This window comes from Ictalurus furcatus, chromosome 5, assembly GCF_023375685.1.
Source record: "Ictalurus furcatus strain D&B chromosome 5, Billie_1.0, whole genome shotgun sequence".
NCBI lineage: Eukaryota > Metazoa > Chordata > Actinopteri > Siluriformes > Ictaluridae > Ictalurus > Ictalurus furcatus.
Window position 1 is genome coordinate 33,018,777 of NC_071259.1, and position 21,629 is coordinate 33,040,405.

Genomic DNA, 21,629 nt, shown 5'->3' on the forward strand with positions numbered 1-21,629 from the left:
AAATTTTTGAAAAAAGAAGCCGCGGCAAAATCGAGCGTTTCTGGATCGCCACGATCACAAAAAAAAGCTGAGTATTGTTCAAACGGCCAGTCATTTCAGATTCACCCAATCACTGACGACTTCATGGTCATGTGACTAAACTACCACTCAAAGACGACATCAGATGCGAGTGTGTCGACGTTTGAGTTAATCTAATACAAAAATATACATATAAAATAATTTACACCAAATCAAACCATTTATATAACTGTATTATTATTATTATTATTATTATTATTATTATTACACCCAGCTTTTAATATCCCTGAAAGCAAACGAAAATAAAGGTGATTGTTAATACGTTCTTATATTAAGATCACAGATCAGTGTCGGACGCAGTGTCGCGAATTTTTATTTTTGTTTAGACTCGCATGTCATCGGCTTTCCGTTCACGAGACCATTAAAAAAATAGCTAAAAAAAAATACAAACAAAAAACCCCCACTGGGTATTTCATATGCCTAGCTAATTTCTGCTCGTGTGCGCTCTCGCCATCTACTGGATCGATTCTGAACTGCAGTAATGAACAGATTTTTTTTTTAAATCATGGTTAATTATGAAACGATACGATCATCTTTTTCTCGTTGTTGTTTGTAGGGATGTTTTCTGAGAACGAATATCCAGGGGCTGGTTCAGAAACACAGACGGATATTTAAATGCGTCAGAGTTTAGCACAAGGATAAGGAGAGAAAAATCAATTAAAAGGTAAACAAAGCTTGAGCTGAACTTTGACTTTCGCATCGGTTTAACAAGTAAACCATTTACGTTTAAAAATCACGAGGAAAGCGTAATCCGCCCTCTTCCACATACACGAGCTCACAGACGCCTGTGATTGACAGGGGAGACAGAGTATGCCCCTCCCACCCAGACATCACAGCCAATTTTGCTCCCTAGACTCGTGTGTCGTCTATTCAGCGATTTTATTTCAACCTGTAAACGTGTGCCATGTGACATTTCCCCGGAACTTAGCAGTCGCCAAGGCAACTGAAAAGACCTCAGTATCGGATCTGAGCCAGTACTCAGAGTTCTGCTACCGGTATCACTGCATTCCTTATTTAAACAATAAATAAACAAACAAACAAACAAACAAATAAAAGAAAATACCCACCGATCGGTTGCAAAGCTCCGGAGAAGACACTTCTTCTTGGTCCTTGTCGAAGAAGTTGTGGAAGCTTTCCTTGTCGATCTTGCTGCTGGATGAAGTTCTGAGCTGGGACACATTGTTCCCACTGGGTTCTTCGTCCTCAGCGAGGAACACGTGCTGATTGGCGGCTGAGATTTTCTCCTCCTTTGCTTTCTTGATCTGCTGAAACTGTTTCAGGGCATCGCTCATGAAGCGCTCCACGAGTGTATCGGCCAGGGTCGTGAGGGATTTGCTCTCCGTCACGGCCGAGCCGTCCATGCGCTCCTCGCTCGTCCTCTCAGGAGGGACATCTAAAGATTTCGGAAGGTCCTCGGTCGACGTGGACATCTCGCTACGGATCAACAGATCCAGAATGTCTGGCGTTTGATCGTCCCGAGCATCCTCGACTTTTGAGACATCCAGGACGACATCTCCGAATCTCTCAAGTGTCACAGGACAAGTTCCTCCATTAAGGTTCTCGAAGATCTCGCCATCAATAGCAGCAGGGTCAATCTTCAGGTCTTTTGTGACGCCAGAAAGCTTCAAATCGAGACTGGAATGTTTCTCGGACGGTTCTCTCGTCTCAGAAGGTGGATCCGGATCTGCTTTTTTATTCTGAAGCGTGCTTTCGGACTTGTTCGTCTTCTCCGTTTCGTTCGAGCGATCTTCAAACGACGAGTCTTCCTTCTCTGAGGTTCTGCTACGGCCTTCAGACGCCTCGGGTAGACGAGAGATCTTCTCAGGAGGAGCGAATATCCCGTGTTTCTCTTTGCACTGGAAGTAAACAACGCCATCGTAACTGCCGTCGTTGCTTCCTTCCGACGCGTCCAGCTCCACTCCGGTCCACAATCCATTAGCAAAGCTCGTTCGTCCCTTGAATCTCAGAGTGCCTGGCTGAACGTTGCTCACCAGAACCCGGTCCCCGACGACGTAACCGGGCATCTCATCCTCCGGAGACTTCGGAGGGCTGGGAACATTGCTATCGATGCGTTCTTCTGTACGCTTCTCCAGGAAGTCGAGATCCAAAGGTCTTTCCTGCTCGACAGTACCACTGGTATTCCCTGATTTGACGCTAATCTCTTCCTCGATCTCCTCCTCACTGCTGCTGAAGGAGAATTTGTAGGATCCCTCTTCCGGATCTTCAGAAGAAGGCGAGCGAGACCGATTTTCCTCCTGAACCGCCGACTCAAAATCATCGTTGTAGCTGTCGAGCGATGGCGACGCGGTGGGTTTGTGCTCCAAGTCTTCGTCGTTTTCCTTCCTCGGCGAAACGTCCGGAGTGTACGAGACGTCTACGGGTGAAGGAATCTCTGGACGCTGGGGTTCTTCTGGTTCTGGCTTAGCTACGAGTGAGGAGGAGTTGGATTTGATATCTTCGGAATTGTTCGCAATCTCTTTTTCTTCTTGGCTAACTTTCGCGGCTAGAGCGATTTCCGTTTCGTTCTTGGAGAAATCCTTGTTCGAGTCCTGGATTTTCAGGTCAAGCGCCGGATACGAGTGTTCCGACCGAGACAAACGCGACCTCGGAGATTCCAGCTCCTCGATGATCTCGGATCTCGGGCTGGAGGCTACGCTCCCGTCGGCCAAATCGTCTGTTTCTGGCCCGGCAGAACTTTCGGGTTGGGTGTCCCCGGCGTTTTGGGGTTCAGGTGGACTCAAGTGATTCGGGCTTCCCAACACCGGGGTCGGGGTCACGGTGGGAGGATCTTCATCTGAGGAAGGAAAGAGCGAGTTCACATCGTGTGTGTGTGTGTGTGTGTGTGTGTGTGTGAGTGTGTGAGAGAGAGAGAGAGAGAGAGAGAGAGAGAGAGAGAGAGAGAGAGAGAGAGTATTCGCATATCTTTTGTTTAGGTGAATACACACGCCTACATACTACAGTAAAGTGTCTCCTGTCGTGTATTGACCATGGTGAGGATGAGGAAGTGATGAAGGTGCGTTCAAACACGGTTACTTCCAAAACTCCGTACTACTGTACTAAATAACACTATATACTATATCACTATGGCAACCGATGCGATGTGCGATGTGATGCTGTTATTTAGCCTGTGTATGATTGGCTGGTGCATTTTAAACGATGTCATTCATTAGATCTCTGAATCTGTCGCTTCTTTAAGGCCTTATATCTAATTTGCACACAAATCAGACTTTCACTGCGTTGCTCTTTACGCACCACTCAGCGCCGGAGACTCGGTGTGTGTTCTGTCCGATTTATCTGATTCGGATTCCTGACTCCTTCCTGTGAAACTCTTCTCGGTTTCAGACCTGTAAGGAAGAAGAAGAAGAAGAAGTAGTAAGTGAGATTCAGATCACCGAGAGGATTAAGATGGAAGAGGAAACCGGCACTAAAATGGCGTCCGACCTGTCTGGGGTGGAGGTTTTGGTTCTGGACTTGTGTGAGCCCGACGTTGGAGTTTTGATCTGCAGTTTAGCTGAAGCGGTGTGGTCTGCTTCACTCAGCTCGGCTTTGGTCTTCTGAATGAATTCGTTGCAGGACTGCGGGAACGGAGAAGAGGAGAGCGACAGGTTTAGCATCATACCTTCATACAGATATAAGATCATAGTGCTGTGTGTGTGCGTGCGTGTGTGTTCACACCTCCAGCTGTTTGAGCAGACTGGCCTCCTGAGCTTTCAGTCGCTCTTTGTGTCTCAGTCTCTGCTCCTTCTTCAGACGCTGCGCTTCAGCTTTACGCCGACGAAGCTCCGCCCTCAGAGCCAGGACACGCCCCTCAATGTCGCTCTGATCCGACGCCGCCTCTATACGGGGCGAGGGAGAGAGATGAGCAAACTCGGCTTGCAGGTGCTGGATGCAGTGTTTTACTGCTAAAGTGTGTGTGTGTGTGTGTGTGTGTGTGTCTGACCGGATGTAGGAGCTGATGAAGGGAGGTCCCGTTTCCTGGAGCTGCTGTGTGATGTCACTTTACTGCTGGAACTCGCCTGAACCACGGGAGACTAACACACACACACACACAGACACACAGTTAACATCAGTGTGAATTACGTTGTTCACAAAATCCATGGTCCATCCCCCTGTCTGTCTGTATCTTTGTCTCTCTGTGGGTATCTGTCAGTATGTCTTTCTGCTCGAGTGTCTCTGCCTTAACATCCATCTGTCTCTACGCCTGAGACTCCATCCCCCTGTCTGTCTGTCTCTACGCCTGAGACTCCATCCCCGTCTGTCTGTCTCTACGCCTGAGACTCCATCCCCCTGTCTGTCTGTCTCTACGCCCGAGACTCCATCCCCCTGTCTGTCTGTCTCTACGCCCGAGACTCCATCCCCCTGTCTGTCTGTCTCTACGCCCGAGACTCCATCCCCCTGTCTGTCTGTCTCTACGCCCGAGACTCCATCCCCCTGTCTGTCTGTCTCTATGCCTGAGACTCCATCCCCCGTCTGTCTGTCTCTATGCCTGAGACTCCATCCCCCTGTCTGTCTGTCTCTATGCCTGAGATTCCATCCCCCTGTCTGTCTGTCTCTATGCCTGAGACTCCATCCCCCTGTCTGTCTGTCTGTCTGTCTATCTGCATTGTTCTGTCCATTTGTCTACCATCTTAGCAATCTATCTGGAAGTTTCATTAAGGACTAGTGAGAGAGTGAGTGTGTGTGTGTGTGTGTGTGTGTGTGTGTGTGTGTGAGAGAGAGAGACAGAGAGAGACACAGAGAGAGAGAGTGTGTGTGTGTGTGTCTCACCTCATGGCTGTGTGTGTTCTCACACTCCTGCACTGTGTGTATGCTGGAGACGGACAGCGGCAGAGACGAGTCCCCCTCACTGCGCACTTCTGGACATGTATGAAAAATAAAAATGAGTGCACCAGCACAGAGACGGAGTTTATGAATTTATTAAACTCCTCCGTTTGGGATACAACCCATGTTGTCATGGTAACAAAAATCCTAACAGGAAGTGCACTATTCTGGCACACTACTGAGTGAGGTACTGCACATTTCAGTACTCACTAATACTGTGTTATTTACATCTGTCTGTCTCTTTGTCTGGCTCACTCTCGCTACGTCTCTGCATCTACCTGTCTGTCTGAAACTGAGCCAAAACTACATACTCAGAAATCTCTCTCTGCATGTCTGTCTCTCCATCTACCTGTCTGTCTCCCTCTCGCTCTCCCTTTACCTGTCTGTCTCTCCATCTATCAGTGCCTGTCTCCCTCTCTCTCTCCCTTTACCTGTCTGTCTCTCCATCTATCAGTGCCTCTCTCCCTCTCCCTGTCTGTCTCTCCATCTATTAGCGCCTGTCTCCCTCTCTCTCCATCTCTCCCTTTACTTGTCTGTCTCTCCAACTATTAGTGCCTGTCTCCCTCTGTCTCTCCCTTTACCGGTCTCCCACTCTCTCTCTCTACCTGTCTGTCTCTCCATCTATTAGCATCTGTCTCAATCTCTTTGCATCTCTCTCTCTACCTGTCTGTCTCTCCATCCATCAGTGCCAATGTCCCTCGCTCTACTGCTACCTGTCATGTGCCCGTTTATCTTCCTGTCTTTCCCCTCGCCATCTCTCCCTCACTTTTTGTCTGTCTCTCTCCTCTTTCCTTTATCTCTCCCTCTCCATGCTTCACACCTCGCCCGGTCTTCCTCTCCTCCTGTCTGTCTCTCTGCAGATCATCTGGGCTGCGTTTCTGCTGCACGTGCTGGTCTGAGTGCGCCCGCCCCTCCCGCTGAGGTTCCGCCCCATCCGTACGCCTTAGCTCCGCCTCCACCTGCTGACGCCAATGCACCAATCGCAGCTCACGCTGAGTTAGGAATCTGAGAGAGAAGCAGAGAGAGAAAGAAAACAATGGTTAAGAAGTGATAATTATTTATCCTAAGCAAAGCAAAGAGCCCAAACACACACACACACACACACACGCCAAACCATGTATAATCCTCATCAGCAGAGATTCACAGCACCAGAAAGTGTACCTGCATTGCATCCTCATCCACCCATGATGGAACTCCATTTTTATTCACTTTATATCCTAATCTCTACATTCCATCTCTCCATTTAATCACCACACACACACACACACACACACCGTGCCTGTTATTATTATTGTTATTGTTTGCCCTGTACACACAGCATGCTCCATTGCAGAGTGCTGTACTGTACCTGACTAACTGACTGTAGATAAGGAGGAAGTGAGGGTGGAGTTTAGGGAGACACACACACAGAGATGTCCAGTGCAGGGCACTAAACATGGAGAAGAGACACTGCACGGGACAACTGCCGCTAAAAAATACACAACACAACACACACAAAGGCAAAAAAAATAACAATAAAGGACGAAGAACTGAATGGAAAAGAGAGAGAAAGTGTACATCACTTTGTGTAACGAAAGAACATCCATCTCGGACTATATAAATAAGACAAGGGCTGTGTGGCAGGTTTAAGTGAAATATAAAATAAAGAGAACATCAAAACACACACACACCCACACACACACACCCACACACACACACACACACACACACAAAGAACCCACGTTAAAGAAACACCAAAGACGGTTTTGCACCCATTAGTTCATTTCTTGAATCTGAATCAGTACCAAATTGATTCTTATTGATTCGTTTGCTATTCACACTGTGAATAATTAAATAAACCAAAAAAAAAAAAAAAAAAAAAACCTGAGGTGTGTGCAGCGCTGAAAATGTCCTCACAAATCTCTTTCATTCATGGCTCAGAAATACAGAAATGGAAAAAGTTAAGATTCCCCTCCTGAAATAGAGTTGATTCAGAATCGACTCTAAGTCAAATCTCATTGCAGTTCATTCGGAAGCGAAAAGAGACGCTCTCAGACCTGAGCGTGATCTCTGCACTCTCAACTGACTAAAGAACTGGACCAAGGCAGAAGAGAATGAATGGTGTGTGTGTGTGTGTGTGTGTGTGTGTGTGTGTGTGTGTGTGTGTGTGTTACCTCTCATCTGTGTGATAGCTCATCTTCTTCAGTTTCTTCATGATGCTGCTGGTCTCACTTCCAGACACAGATAAAGGGGAGGGGCTACGAAACTCAACGTTCAGCTCGGTGGGAGGGGCCAAATCCTCACTCACACCTGACACAGGTGACCTCTGAGAGCACAGAAGAGTTAAATATGAATGAATTACTTCTACACATTCACTTTCTGGACGTTTTGGGAGAAAGACTATACTACTGCAGTGCATTGTGGGAATTTTTGAGTGTAATAATTTTTTTATGGGACTACGAATGAGCAGACTTCGTGATTAGTATGCCATGTAGTGAACAGGATGTGATTTGGAACAGACAGCGCCTGTGTTACTTTAAAGCCGGCAGTCTGTATGGACTGTGTTCCTATTTTTATCTATAAAGTGTGTATCAGTGACAGACGTTATCACACCACACACTTCACCCAAGCGCTTAGAGCAATACAACAGCCTCTGGAATGTGTGTGTGAATTGTATGGTGTGTGTGTGTGAAGTGTGTAATGAAGTGTGTAGTGAAGTGTGTAGAGTGAGACCTGGTTTGTATCTTCAGCGTTCCTGAGTTTCTCCCTCAGTTTCAGTGTTGTGTGTTGGATCCTCTCAATCTCCTCTTGCTGTTTCAGCAACAGTTTCCTCTCCCTCCGCGCCGCCCGGTTCACCTCCTGCAGCCTCCTGATCTCCGCCTACACACACACACACACACACACACAGACACACACCGAGTGTAACCAAGTGTGTAACAAGTGTGTTACTGGGTGTGTAACAGTGTAACCGAATGTGCAACAGTGTAACCGAATGTGCAACAGTGTAACCGAGTGTGCAACAGTGTAACCGAGTGTGCAACAGTGTAACCGAATGTGCAACAGTGTAACCGAATGTGCAACAGTGTAACCGAATGTGCAACAGTGTAACCGAATGTGCAACAGTGTAACCGAGTGTGCAACAGTGTAACCGAGTGTGCAACAGTGTAACTGAATGTGCAACAGTGTAACCGAGTGTGCAACAGTGTGTGTAACCATGTGTACCAGTGTTACTGGTGTAGCTGAATTGTTGTAACAGGATGTTGTGTTGTTTACCTGCTCCTGCTGTAGTTTGAGCAGCAGGCCTCGCTGTTTCTTGCGAATCGGAGGCATTTTATCATCCTCTCCCTTATCACGCAGACGCCTGGAGAAAGGCAGCAGGAGAGTGAGACGCACAGAGAGGAACGCACATCTTTACACGGCATCGCGAAATAGAACACACTGCTGAGGAATGATGGGAGCGTACTGTCGTGGATCACATGAACTACTGAGGAGGCGCGAGAGACTGAATGTAGTTGATCAGTTAAAACGTTCACCAAAAAAACCAGGACGACAGAGGTTGATGATGTGGGTGGAGCTACAGTAAAAAGGGTGGAGACGAGTTCGGTACACAATATAATTTAGCATCAGCTAAGCTGGCCAAGTACCTAATGACATGACTGGGGTTATATTAGCCAGCTGAGAAGTTAGCTAATGTTCTAAGCTTTTGTGAAATGTAAATTCTCTAAATCTGGGTGGAGTTTAAGGAATGTGGGCGGAGCTACATCAGTGATAGTGCTGTGATTATCACGGGTGATTATCAGGAAAACAGTGTGTCTATAGTAAATAAAGCAGAGATGAACGAGGCGGCGTGCGTGTGGGTGATACTTTGAAAGTAGATGAGAGCGTGGCTTTGGTGAATGTGGGTGGAGTTTCCTGCCTCTTTTGGAGCTCGAGCCAATCGAGCTCGGCGCGGGTTTTTTCCTTGAGTGCCCGGTGTCGGAGGCGCAGGAGCGAGCTCTGATGCCGAGAGCGAACTTCCTCTTCCTGCATGCACTGCTTCACCATCGCCATGGTGAACTCTGAGAAACTGTACTGATCCGCCGAGAACACCGGGACGCTGCCGTCCTGCTGGACACGAGACGGACAGACAGACAGGAAGAAAGGTTGCTGATATTGTATATATTTTGGTATATATTATGACACTGTGAGTGTGTGTGGTCACCTTATTAGACGATTTTTCAGGGTGGGGTTCCTCGTCCGACTGCCGTTTCCTCTCCACGGATCCCCTCCAGTGAGACTCGGAGGGAAGCACGGAGCGGAACGACTTCTCCAACTCGTCCTCCGTCACGGACTCATCAAACTTCGAGGAGTAAATGATTGAGACGCTGTCTGCTGATTGGACGGAAGAGCCAGAGATGACAGGAAGTGATCCTAGAGTGATCCTAATACCAAGCCTAACGTCTAAACCTCACACCAGTCTGCCCTGCCTCGCTAGCTGCCATGAGGACCAGAAGGCGTGACCTTTGACCTCTCACCTCTGTCGGTTTGGAGAGAGTCATCAGCGGCAGTGTTCACTTCCTCTTCCACCGAGCTGCTCCTGTCCACGCAGTCGCCATCGCCCTGTCTCACACTGCAGACAGACAGACAGGTTGTATTAAAAACCCAGCCATTTTATGACCTTTCTGTGATGATCAGTAGAGCAAGCTCCGCCCACAGTACCTCTTGCTTCTAATAAAACTGGCCCTCTTGAAGTTGTTTGAATGACACGCAAACGGGGAGTGTGTGTGTGTGTGTGTGTGTGTGTTACCTGACGGTGTGTATCCTGAAGGACTCGGACTCTGTCAGACTGCTCTGTGGAGTATCTGCTGTTGGCGTTTTCTCTGTCGAGACTTCACTCCTACTACTGATACGCACACACACACACACACACACACACACACACACATTTATACAGAATGTACACAAGTACAGTGCACAGTAAAGGTACTTCACCAATATGAATGAATGAATGTTGTGACATCACTAATATTATGAGGTAACACAAACCAGAGGACAAAGCGGTTACCTGTCCGTTTGTGGGTGTGGCTGCCTTACAGGTGTGACAGAGGGAACATTGAGCATCTGAGAACGAGTCATCTCGGTCATCTATAGCAGGTGCACGTGCACACACACACACACACACACAAACCACAAGGTGATAACATAGTTTATCACAACTTACAATATCACAATTTTGAAGAATGATTTCACAGTATATTGTGATAGTGCTGTATTATGATGTACTGTGTTGTGGTATATTGTGTTGTATTATGATGTACTGTGTTGTGGTATATTGTGTTGTATTATGATGTACTGTGTTGTGGTATATTGTGTTGTATTATGATGTACTGTGTTGTATTATGATGTACTGTGTTGTGGTATATTGTGTTGTATTATGATGTACTGTGTTGTATTATGATGTACTGTGTTGTGGTATATTGTGTTGTATTATGATGTACTGTGTTGTGGTATATTGTGTTGTATTATGATGTACTGTGTTGTATTATGATGTACTGTGTTGTGGTATATTGTGTTGTATTATGATGTACTGTGTTGTATTATGATGTACTGTGTTGTGGTATATTGTGTTGTATTATGATGTACTGTGTTGTATTATGATGTACTGTGTTGTATTATGATGTACTGTGTTGTGGTATATTGTGTTGTATTATGATGTACTGTGTTGTATTATGATGTACTGTGTTGTGGTATATTGTGTTGTATTATGATGTACTGTGTTGTATTATGATGTACTGTGTTGTGGTATATTGTGTTGTATTATGATGTACTGTGTTGTATTATGATGTACTGTGTTGTGGTATATTGTGTTGTATTATGATGTACTGTGTTGTATTATGATGTACTGTGTTGTGGTATATTGTGTTGTATTATGATGTACTGTGTTGTATTATGATGTACTGTGTTGTGGTATATTGTGTTGTATTATGATGTACTGTGTTGTATTATGATGTACTGTGTTGTGGTATATTGTGTTGTATTATGATGTACTGTGTTGTGGTATATTGTGTTGTATTATGATGTACTGTGTTGTATTATGATGTATTGTGTTGTGGTATATTGTGTTGTATTATGATGTACTGTGTTGTGGTATATTGTGTTGTATTATGATGTATTGTGTTGTGGTATATTGTGTTGTATTATGATGTACTGTGTTGTATTATGATGTATTGTGTTGTGGTATATTGTGTTGTATTATGATGTACTGTGTTGTGGTATATTGTGTTGCATTATGATGTATTGTGTTGTGGTATATTGTGTTGTATTATGATGTACTGTGTTGTATTATGATGTAATGTGTTGTGGTATATTGTGTTGTATTATGATGTACTGTGTTGTATTATGATGTACTGTGTTGTGGTATATTGTGTTGTATTATGATGCATTGTGTTGTATTATGATGCATTGTGTTGTATTATGATGTATTGCGTTGTAGTGAGCGACCTCTCGGAGGTGTTGTGCAGTCTCTGCGTGTTGGTGGATCATCTTGCTGCTGTTCTCTTGCAGCTCCATGAGAGCCTTCTGATGAGACTGAACCACATTCTCGCACAGCTCCGCATGGGCCTGAACACAACACACAAACACACACAGGACTTAACACAATATACACACTCTCACACTGACACCATCATACCTACACACACAGATTTAACACCTGCTACAGCGTGTGCGGTCTATTCTGACAGTTCAGGTTTTTAATAAAAGTTCTTTAAATAATAATAATAACTAAAAAAATCGTATGCAAGCTATATTTTACGAATACCTTTTTTTTTTCCAAAATATTGAACTATTATTTACTATTAACAGTAGTAGTATTTGTATGAATACATTTTAAAACAAATCATTAATAATTCACTCATTATAAAATACAATACTGAAAATTTTGTTATGTCTGACTAATAATTTGCTTATAAATTATTATTCAAAATGGTGAAAAATTCATTAATAATAAACAAACAAAATAAATAAAGAAAAGTACTACTGTATTAGTGTAACATCGTCGTGAAGGTAACCTAACCTAATTTGTACTAATACATCGGTACTAGTGTGACGTGTGTGCGCGCGCGCGTGCGTGCGAGTGTACCTGTGCCGCTCTCTCTCTGCTCTCCTGCACATGTCTCTGAGCCTCCAGCGCATCCTGTTCCGCTTTCAGCTTCAGCAGCTGCAGCTCTCGCTCCTGTCTCTGTTGCTGAGCCTGTATGGGTCAAAGGTCAAGGGTCAGAGGTTGGTCTCTCACACACACACACCAAATCAAGGTTTTCTGAATGAATTTTTAAAAAAAAAAAATCACACCTTGATGATTTGCGCGAGCGAGACACTCTCCTGCTGAGCGAGTGAGACGGCTCTGACCCTTTCCACGTCGCTCAGCTGTCTCACCGACTCCTCCACCGCATCCAGGAAGTTCAGCTCGGCGCTTAGACGGTGCTGCAGCACGACCGGGGCGAAATGCAGCTCTGAAACAAAACACACACACACCAGGTTACATTTTCATGAAGATGAAATACTCTGAATTGTAAAAATAACCGTGTTAGCATAAACGATCTGTACCTGTGGTGCTATGGGCGGGTCCAGGGGCGGAGACTAGGTTGTGGGTAGGCCCCGTGTTCGGGACAGAGCCAGGAGCTGTTCCGGCTCTGGGGGTGGAGTCTCTAGCAGACGCAGGACTGGATGAAGAGGAGCCGTGGATTCTGGGAGAGTCAGCGGGGCTTGTGGGAAACTGCCGGATCTCAGACACCATGCTGCTCTCACACACACACACACACACACCAATATACACACAATCCTCTACCATAGAAATAATTAACTACAGAGTGTTTATTATAAAGCTCATCCTGACCTGTGGCTGGAGCGCACCGAGGCGCCCCCTGGTGTGCCGTTACCGTCAGCACTCCTCCGAGAGCCTCGAGGCGAGTCACTCTTCCTCCAGTCACTCCTCTGAGGCTCAGAGGCGAATGAGGATGCACTTCTCTGTCCGTCCACTAGGGTGCGCTCCAGACTCTTCTCTGACCCTGAGAGAGGGGGAAAAGAAAAAAAAGCATGAAATATTGAAGCAGAAATACACAATGCGTGCGTGTGTGTGTGTGTGTGTGTGTGTGTGTGTTTGTGTCACCTCTCTTCCCGATGGAGTGGGCGGAGGAAGGTGAGGACAGAGGGGTGGAGGCGGAAGAGCTCCGGCCGTTACTGCACACACAGAGTGGATATAAATCAGGACATACATATAAGCCTTATCCCTACATAAGGCTTATTTGGATGTGTTCCAAACCACACAAACACTGAACTGAACTGACTAAACCCCGCCCACCTGATGCCATTAGTGGTTCTCTTTGATGCTGATTGACTGCGGGAGGAAACAAAGTCGTCTTCATAGACCACGCCGTTCGCCGAACTGTGAGTGGATGGAGAGGAACGGAGCGCAGGAGGAGATCTGTCCACTTCTGTGTCCATCACTACACACACACACACACACACACACACACACACACACACACACACACACACAGACACATACACAGGTGAGATCAGGACAAGAGTACACCTCAGTGATGTACACATGTTCTGTAACTCTACCGTGGCCGTATTTGTTGATGTTTCTGGCGAATATGTTGATGACGCTGTGAGGGCTGCCCTTGCTTAGCTCCTCCCATGGAGGCTGTGATGTTGCAGGCCTATACGGCACGTGAAGCTCCGCCTCCTTCCGGAACAAGGTGATGCGGTCGCCAGGATCGGACAGACTGCCGTCACTCAGCAAGCCCTCGCTGATGGAGCCTCCGCTTGAGTCATGCTTCTCTTCCTGCACGGCGACCGGGAGGGCGGCGTCTGCGGGGAGCAGGCGGGGTTTGGCGATCTCACCCCACCCCTCTCGGACGATGAAGCCGTACATGTTTCCGACACCGGGAAGTTCGCTTCCGTCGTCGTGGATACTCGAGCTGGAATCAGGTCGCTCTCTCTCTGGCGGGCTTGGCGGTTTGGCTCGGCAGGCGTGGCCGTCTGTGTCGTCATTGTTGTCGCCGTGGGTGATGAGTTTTCGTGCTTCGGTTTCGATTCGGTTGGACAGAGAGGCGGCGCACGCCTTCAAGGCTTCCACACGGTTCAGCCTGCTCGTGGTGTGTGTGGTGGAGTTTACACGCTCTGGATCAAGACTGAGGAGATGGGAGAAGAACTGACCAGCAGGGGGCGTCGCCAGATCGCCCCTACACACACACACACACACACACACACACACACACACACACGTATAAACTTGATACATGTTGCTTAATGCAACTGAACCAGAATAGAACACAGCTGAGTGTGCGTGAGAGTGTGTTACCTGTACAGGGGAGATGGAGTGTGAGTGTGTGTGTGTGTGTGTGTGTTACCTGTACAGGGGAGACGGAGTGTGTGTGTGTGTGTGTGAGTGTTACCTGTACAGGGGAGACGGAGTGTGTGTGTGAGTGTTACCTGTACAGGAGAGACGGAGTGTGTGTGTGTGTGTGTGTGTGTGTGTGTGTGTGTGTGTGTTACCTGTACAGGGGAGACGGTGTGTGTTGTGACAGGTCGCTGGTGGAAGGACTCACTGGTTCCAGTCTCTTGTTCTCTTTATCTGATTCTCCAGACGGCTGATACCCCGGCCACGCCTACAACACAACACCACGAATACACAACTTATACACACACACACTTTAAATAACATGCACACCACTGGCTAACACTGTGTGTGTGTGTGTGTGTGTGTATACCTGTTGCAGCGTGTGTTCCAGGAGTATCTTGGTGTAAGTCTCTTGCAGACGTGGGTTTATATGATTAGGGGGCGGGGCTTGCTGCTTGGTGACGCCCTCTCGTTGTTTCTTGTACAGCTCCTGCAATCTCTGACTCCGCCTCTCTTGCTCCTCCCTCTGACTCCGTCTCTCCTCTGCCTGCTTCCTCTTCCTCTCTTCCTGCTGCTTAGCGATGTAGCGCCGCACCGTGTCCGAGTCGTAGTGCCGTTTCCGTGGCAACGCCCTCTCCGCACTGTCAGGGCGTGGCTTTGACGGGCTTCGACCCGCCCTCTTTCTACCGACTCGGTCCGCATTGCGTGACCCGGCACCTTCTTCCAGATGCAGATCATCTAAGATGGTGCGAATGTTTGCAGAGAGGAGGTCCAGGCTAGAGGGAAGAGCGGCGCCCCCTGGTGGCCTGGAGGACGGCGTAACTGCAGCTTCTCGCTCTCTGTTGCCCCCTGGTGGCCTGGAGGATAGATTTGGGGGATGTTCTTTACCTCTAGCGCCCCCTGCTGCTCTGGAGGGCTGATATGCTGCAGGTTTTTCAGTGCTGCTCGGTCTGGAGCGGTGCCTCGGGTCCGGCCCAGGGACAGAACTGGAGCAGGATGCGGTACCTAAAAAAGAAAAAGTATTTTAAAAATCTTTTTTTTTTTTTTTTTTTTTTAAACATACTCTAATCCAAAGCATTTTTTTCTAGACTAATCCTAAAATAAGAACAGAATTGCTAATATAACGATACATTAACGCTAGTCTAAGTTCAAGTACACCTATCCTGTACTCACCTGTCCGTCTCGCTCTCTCCTCCGATTGTGCACGAGGTTCCCGTGGCAACGGCCCCAGCATCATCTTCACCAGTTTCTGGCCATCTCGCCATGACGACGTGCCGATCGCTACGGAGACAGACGAGGAAGGAGACAACGATGAGATTTATGTTACTCTCAACACTATTCACACTGAATTAACGCTAGTCTAGTGACAAGTCTAACGGCATTACGGTTAAATCTCAATCTAATCCTAGTGTCACTGTTCTCAAAATCCAGCCTTCTAACCATCAGACCTGATTTGGGTTCGGGAACAGACGCAGATCGGTGGATCTTCCTCACGGGTTTGATCAACTTCCTCTCCTGCTGCTGCCTCTCTTTCTCCGCCGGTTTGCGTTTCGCCCGCTCTGAGAGGAAGAAACAAATACTTTTTAGATTTTTAAATTTCCCTAAAGACGGTTATACACACTTGTACATGCATTTCTGTCTATATACTGTATACATTACTTAAAAAACACACACTGGGGTGTGTGTATGTACCTGGGAGATGGTCCGTTAGAGCTTTATAAATCTCGGGGTTTAAGTGAAACTCGTCCTGTCCCCACACTCTGCTGTCTGAGGAGGGCAGCTTCACCTCGCTGCTGTTAAACCCTGTCAATAAATAAATAAACATAACACCTCATAACACCTCATCATATAATCCAGGGTTGTATTTTATTCTTTTATTAAATATATATATATATATATATATTCCTAACTTAACACGTGCTAGTCTGCCATGTACAGAAAAGTTATAAAAATAAAATAAAGCTGACCATATATTTTTAAAGAAGTTAAAAATTGCAGTTCCACGTTTGAACACTGGATGTCGCCATTGAGTAAATCATCACTGAGCGACTAAACTGCGATCAAAATCAGATTTTATTTCACTTTATTACTATATTATTATTGCAGTTAGTAGTTTATAAATTGTTTTAATTAATATCATCGTAATGATAGAATCTGAAAACGGACATCGCTCTAGCAAGTGACACACCGTTGTGGGCGTGGCGTACCAGGCAGGGGAAAAAGGCGGACGTTGTGGAGAGTCCGTGTTTGAAATGCACTAGCTATTCGCTACCGTGGCGACCGTCAGCGTTTCACTACGGTGAAATCGTATGAGTTTACCTTTATAGTTCGGCGCGGGTGGAGCGGCTGCCACTTTGCGCACTTTGGCGATGTGCTGGTGGGCGGGGTTTCCCTGCCCCGCCCCTACCGCCCGCTCCCCCGCCCTGTCTGTTGAGTCCTCCAGCTGCTCCCTCTGCCTCCTGATCCTCTCCCTCAGCTTCTCCAGTTTGTCATCCGTCTGACGCTGACGCAGCTTTTCCAGCCGTGCCGAGCCCGGGCTGACCTCCGACCCCCCCACCGTGACCTCTGACCTGTGCAGGGCGGGAGGGTCATTGAGGACGCGTACGGTCGTGGCGTCCAGCGCGGAGGAGCGAGTGCTGTCCGCGTCGGCCGAGTGGAGAGGACGACAGTCTCGGTCGTACACCAGGTGGCTCAGGGATGCCTCGGGGGGCGAGGACGTGGGTCTGGAGTGCGCGCACACACACGGTTTAGAAATGTCTGTTATCTCACACTTGTATTATAATAATAATAATAATAATAATAATAATAATAATAATAATAATAATAAAGTGTGAGGTGTACCTGTGTGAGGTGTGTGTGTTGTCCTGCGTGCTGGTCCTCAGCGGGCTCCGAGAGCTCTTATCCGGGCTGCGTCGGCTCTGTGGGCGGGGCTTAACCGCTGCATCATCCCCATCCGAGCTCCGCCTCCCTGCATACACACACAAAACATGGTTTAATTTCACTCTGCTGTTTTAGAGATATTTTACAGATTAACGTTTACGGTACAGAGCCTATATCGAGCGAGCCACGTTTACCGTTACCACGGCAACACTTCCTGTCCTGACAGAGCAGACCAAATGGGAGCTCATTACACATAAACGGGACAAAAAGCTGCGTGCGTTACCTCCGCGTTTGTGTGTCTTCTCCGTGTTCAGTGAGGTGATGACGACTCCTGAACCGACCGCCGCCTCCGACTGATTATTGATGTGACGCAGCTGAAACACACACACACACACACACACACACACACACACACACACACACACACACACACACACATCATAACTTCATTCAGGCACAAAGAACACACACACACACACGTTTGAGAAACACTTACAGCTGCTTTGCCCTGGTTCGGATTCCTCCATGCAGATGACAGCTCTGTAAACACACACACACACACACACACACACACACACACACACAGTCACTCTGCATGCATTAAGCCTCAATCTCTCACCAAGAGCTGTTTTCATTTCCTCAGTAGATCTCATCTACAGTTCTGGAAGTGTTTTATGTCAGAAATAAACACAGCGTGTGTGAGTCTGTTACAGGAAATGAATCAGTGATGAAGCCGAGTTACTCTCGCCGCTCTGCAGGTGATTATTTTCCTCTAAACAGCACGCCCTGAAGTGTTTTATTCCTCTTACACCACAACTTAACAACACTGACATTATTTATTAAAGAGAACGACGCATCATGCGTTTTATCCGTTTCTAATTACATTAATCCTGCAAGTCAAGTCTTTACTAATTTATACATCCGCGATAAAACAGTCGTTCCCTCGTTATTCTCTCTCTCACTCTCACCCCCTCTCACTCTCCCCCTCTCTCTCCCCCTCTCTCTCCCCCTCTCTCTCCCCCTCTCTCCCTCCCTCCCTCTCTCCCCAAGTTAATAAGAAAAAAAACAAAACAAAACAACAACCACAAAGAGTAAACCTCTCTGTCCTGAAGATGTCGGAAAAATTAAAAGTTATACCTTTAACCTCTGACACCGGAGACTCCTTCAAATCAACGTTAAATAAACATCTCCTCAACATAAGTCCCCGTGAACCAGCTGTTGCTATAGAAACGAGAACGCATTAGGACAAGTGCATTAATATACACCTGCGATGCGAATTACAGCCGGAACTACCGTTCGAGTAAATTAATAATAACGCCTCCTGACCAATCAGAATCTGGACTCCAACAGGACCGTGGTGCAAATATATACACACACACACACACACACAGGTACACACACACACACACACACACACACACAGGCACACGTGTGCAGAAGGTGAATAAGATGAGGAGATTTGTCGGATTTGCAATTTAAACACGGTGGTTAAAGGCGGCAAAACCACAAACCTATAAAAATACAAATCCGGATCCACACCTATGGAAAACCGACTGCAGGTCCAGCTCCTTCCAGATACCTGCTCGCTCCGGAGGGCTTCAGATGTGTGTGTGTGTGTGTGTGTGTGTGTGTGTGTGAGTGGGACAGAGGCAGGCAGGTAATGGAACGACTATGTATAGCTGCTATGACGTAACTGAGAACGGTTTCACAAATATCAACCGCATAAAAAGTATGTCGATGATTGTATTCGTTGATGAGCTGCTGTGGTGTCAGAGGAATAAAACACTCCAGCATGTGCTGTTACAGGAAACTCATCAACTTCAGGGTGTTAACAGTACCTCACACCACCCGCTGTTGGTTATTTTCCCAAAACAGCATGTCCCGAGTGTTTTATTCCTTACCTACTCTACATCGATTTTCAAACCCCAAAAGATTTCCAGTTTATGCTTAAACACAGAGCTCGAAACCTCCACCTGGTGGCTCCGCCCTTTTCTTCTAGGTAGATCATTAGTACATAGTCGCCTCGACGATGTCTAACCCCTGATATCTTCAGAGTCAGCCCGCTCTCAGCCAATCAGAACTCACCGTACTCCCCCACTCCCCGTGGCTCCGTCGCTGGAGGTTTCTCTCTTCCTGATTGGCTCCACATCGCTACTCCGCCCTCCTGCACAGAGGAATCAGGAAGTGACTGTTCAGGTTGAGGTAAAGTGGACAAACTCGTTAAGCAGTTATACGACATCGTCAACGTTCCTGCCTTCCGGTGAAGAAGAAGGCAGGTATTTTAGCTTTCTGTCGAGAAAAACGTCCTCCTCGACCCGGAGGACGGAAGTGTCTGAAACCGTGCCCTAATCCCTACCTAGGGACACTTCGTGGACGTTTATGAGCGCCCTATCTAGTGAACAGGGTGTATTCTAAAGAAACAGGAAACGCACGCTGAAACGAAACACACATTTATATATGGATAATTTCAGCAAAATTCGAAACACTCCATTCCGCAGTGTTTATACGGCAAGGAAGCGATTCTCAGAAGGAAGAAATTAAGGAACCTGAGCTCATATTTCAGATGCTCTACATTCCAGCAACACAGATGGGGGGCGTGGCCTAAAATATAAGGTAGAGTTATATAAAGTAGAAGCGTACATCCCCCGCCCGAAACCACCATTAAACGTCTGTATTGTAATCACGTGAATTCTGGCTATCGTGTGAGCTCGGCCAAAATAAAATACGTTGCCATGACAACACCGAGGTCAAAATCGACAGGGCTATTTGTGTTTTCTTGCATTTCTGTCGCGCTCTAAATCGAAACCCCCTATTCAGACGGGATTAGTTTCCCATGTAGAGGTTTTTAAAATGTACTTTTTCCTGGAGTATCTCTTGGAATCCGAATTGTATTTGTAATTCTTTTTAAAAGACTGTGTGAACACGCACATCTGGAAAGATCTCGCCGTATTTCACCTTCTACAAAACGAGCAGGAGAAAGCTAACTCCAGGTAATATACAGTATATCCCTGTGACAGTTTCAGACCAGGTGATCACACGGTAAATATTTCCAATCATCATACTCCTAGTGTTTAAAGTACTCACCTTACAGGAGCTTTTCTCAGAGAACCATGTCTTCCTAACCTCCAGCCCAACGCAGGCATCAGAACCAGACTGACGGTCCGGAAAAACAAACAAACAAATTCAATAAACGTCCTTTAATTGACTCAAAGCGAGCTGGACATAATGACACTGATTACCACCTTAACAACTGCCTACACCTCAAATAAAATCATCATACAGCAACTAATAATCAAATAAATCATCTTCACCGGGTATAGTGTGTGTTCCTAGTGTTCCAGCTCACCTAGTGAGTCAATATGGTAAACGTAAATGACCAAAAACAGCTAAATTGAGTGCGTTAAGTCGCTCCTAAAACAGCCGCGTGTGTTTACAGACTGTCAGTAACAGACCTGCGTAGGGCGCATGCGCGAAAACGGCAACCGGTCACTGGGCACAGCTGGTGCGCATGCGCGGTAGCGCTGACGTTACAGGGAAGCGACCGCTAACTTAAAACTTGCTTAACACAACGCTAATGAGCTACATCAATGAGACGATTCAAAAGACTTTCATTTTACACTCAAGAAGAAGTAATAATATTAATTAATTCATGAACAGCTTCAACGCTGTATTCGGCTAATTCCCTCAGCTATCTAACCAGCTAGCCAAACGGCTATCTAACCTACTTCACGACAGCTGTAGTTAGCAAACAAATATTTTTCTTGTTAACCCGTTTAACATCTTTTAAAAAGACCCTGCCGCTTTTGAGTTCCTCTTACCGGAGGCGTTTTTTGTACTCGATTCCCGCTGTTTGTCGGGTATTTAACCGGTTTTTAATGACAGGTTAGAAGCTATGTTAGCTGACGAGCCGCCATTATCCAAACAACTATTGCAGGAAGTTAGTGACGTTCCCGCGAGACTTGTCAGTCCAGTTCTCGCGGGATTTCGCGATAAGTTTGAAAGAATGCATCCAAGTTCGCCTACTGAAAAAGTCAGGAGCCTCTGTGCACAAGTTCACCATTTGTGCTATTTTAAACTTGGATTTTTGTTTTATTCCTCCCTTAATAAGAGTGGGGGGAAACGACCTCTAACTATTAGACGATTTGGCTATTCACACACGAGGCAAATCATTTACAATCATATGTATTCTACTGGAATAAAGTTGGAAGTTCGATAATCACAGATATGCGGAAATTAAGGGACCGTCTCTAAAGTTACATGCATTGTTATACACGTTTCTAACTTCATTAGCATTTGAATGGAATGACGTACAGTCACACAACCAACTGTAAAGTGTCAGGTATGACGCAGGCTTCTCGTAGCCTAGGCCATCTTTATGTAGAGCAACAATTCTTTTTTTTCAAATCCTCAGAGAGTTCTTTGCCATGAGGTGCCATGTTGAACTTCCAGTGACCAGTATGAGGGAGTGTGAGAGCGATGACACCAA

At 46.5% G+C, this 21,629-nt stretch overlaps 1 protein-coding gene across 5 annotated transcripts in view; it reads right to left on the bottom strand.

The window, feature by feature from the left end:
* The window catches only part of cep350 (centrosomal protein 350), a 25,861-nt gene extending 4,780 nt beyond the window's left edge, over positions 1-21,081 (bottom strand). Inside the window, exons 1-35 of one of the 5 annotated variants that reach the window (XM_053625933.1) lie at positions 20,962-21,081; positions 20,228-20,296; positions 19,229-19,307; positions 17,640-17,683; positions 17,427-17,517; positions 17,105-17,231; positions 16,583-16,986; positions 15,956-16,066; positions 15,712-15,822; positions 15,437-15,544; positions 14,634-15,268; positions 14,419-14,531; positions 13,483-14,105; positions 13,217-13,361; positions 13,025-13,095; positions 12,752-12,923; positions 12,463-12,653; positions 12,208-12,368; positions 11,999-12,109; positions 11,359-11,478; positions 9,923-10,002; positions 9,665-9,757; positions 9,393-9,487; positions 9,080-9,249; positions 8,795-8,985; positions 8,152-8,239; positions 7,612-7,758; positions 7,053-7,204; positions 5,720-5,904; positions 4,846-4,934; positions 4,019-4,109; positions 3,754-3,914; positions 3,520-3,653; positions 3,331-3,422; positions 1,146-2,872 (exon numbers count right to left, since the gene is read on the bottom strand). In XM_053625933.1, the coding sequence (XP_053481908.1) occupies positions 1,146-2,872; positions 3,331-3,422; positions 3,520-3,653; positions 3,754-3,914; positions 4,019-4,109; positions 4,846-4,934; positions 5,720-5,904; positions 7,053-7,204; positions 7,612-7,758; positions 8,152-8,239; positions 8,795-8,985; positions 9,080-9,249; positions 9,393-9,487; positions 9,665-9,757; positions 9,923-10,002; positions 11,359-11,478; positions 11,999-12,109; positions 12,208-12,368; positions 12,463-12,653; positions 12,752-12,923; positions 13,025-13,095; positions 13,217-13,361; positions 13,483-14,105; positions 14,419-14,531; positions 14,634-15,268; positions 15,437-15,544; positions 15,712-15,822; positions 15,956-16,066; positions 16,583-16,986; positions 17,105-17,231; positions 17,427-17,517; positions 17,640-17,683; positions 19,229-19,292 (6,897 nt within the window). In that variant the 5' untranslated portion in view covers positions 19,293-19,307; positions 20,228-20,296; positions 20,962-21,081. Of the gene's footprint in view, positions 1-1,145; positions 2,873-3,330; positions 3,423-3,519; positions 3,654-3,753; positions 3,915-4,018; positions 4,110-4,845; positions 4,935-5,719; positions 5,905-7,052; positions 7,205-7,611; positions 7,759-8,151; positions 8,240-8,794; positions 8,986-9,079; positions 9,250-9,392; positions 9,488-9,664; positions 9,761-9,922; positions 10,003-11,358; positions 11,479-11,998; positions 12,110-12,207; positions 12,369-12,462; positions 12,654-12,751; positions 12,924-13,024; positions 13,096-13,216; positions 13,362-13,482; positions 14,106-14,418; positions 14,532-14,633; positions 15,269-15,436; positions 15,545-15,711; positions 15,823-15,955; positions 16,067-16,582; positions 16,987-17,104; positions 17,232-17,426; positions 17,518-17,639; positions 17,684-19,228; positions 19,308-20,227; positions 20,297-20,454; positions 20,941-20,961 lie in introns of those variants that run through there. The other 4 variants (XM_053625932.1, XM_053625931.1, XM_053625929.1 and 1 more) reach the window with 4 other exon arrangements.
* Between the last annotated feature and the right edge of the window lie 548 nt (positions 21,082-21,629).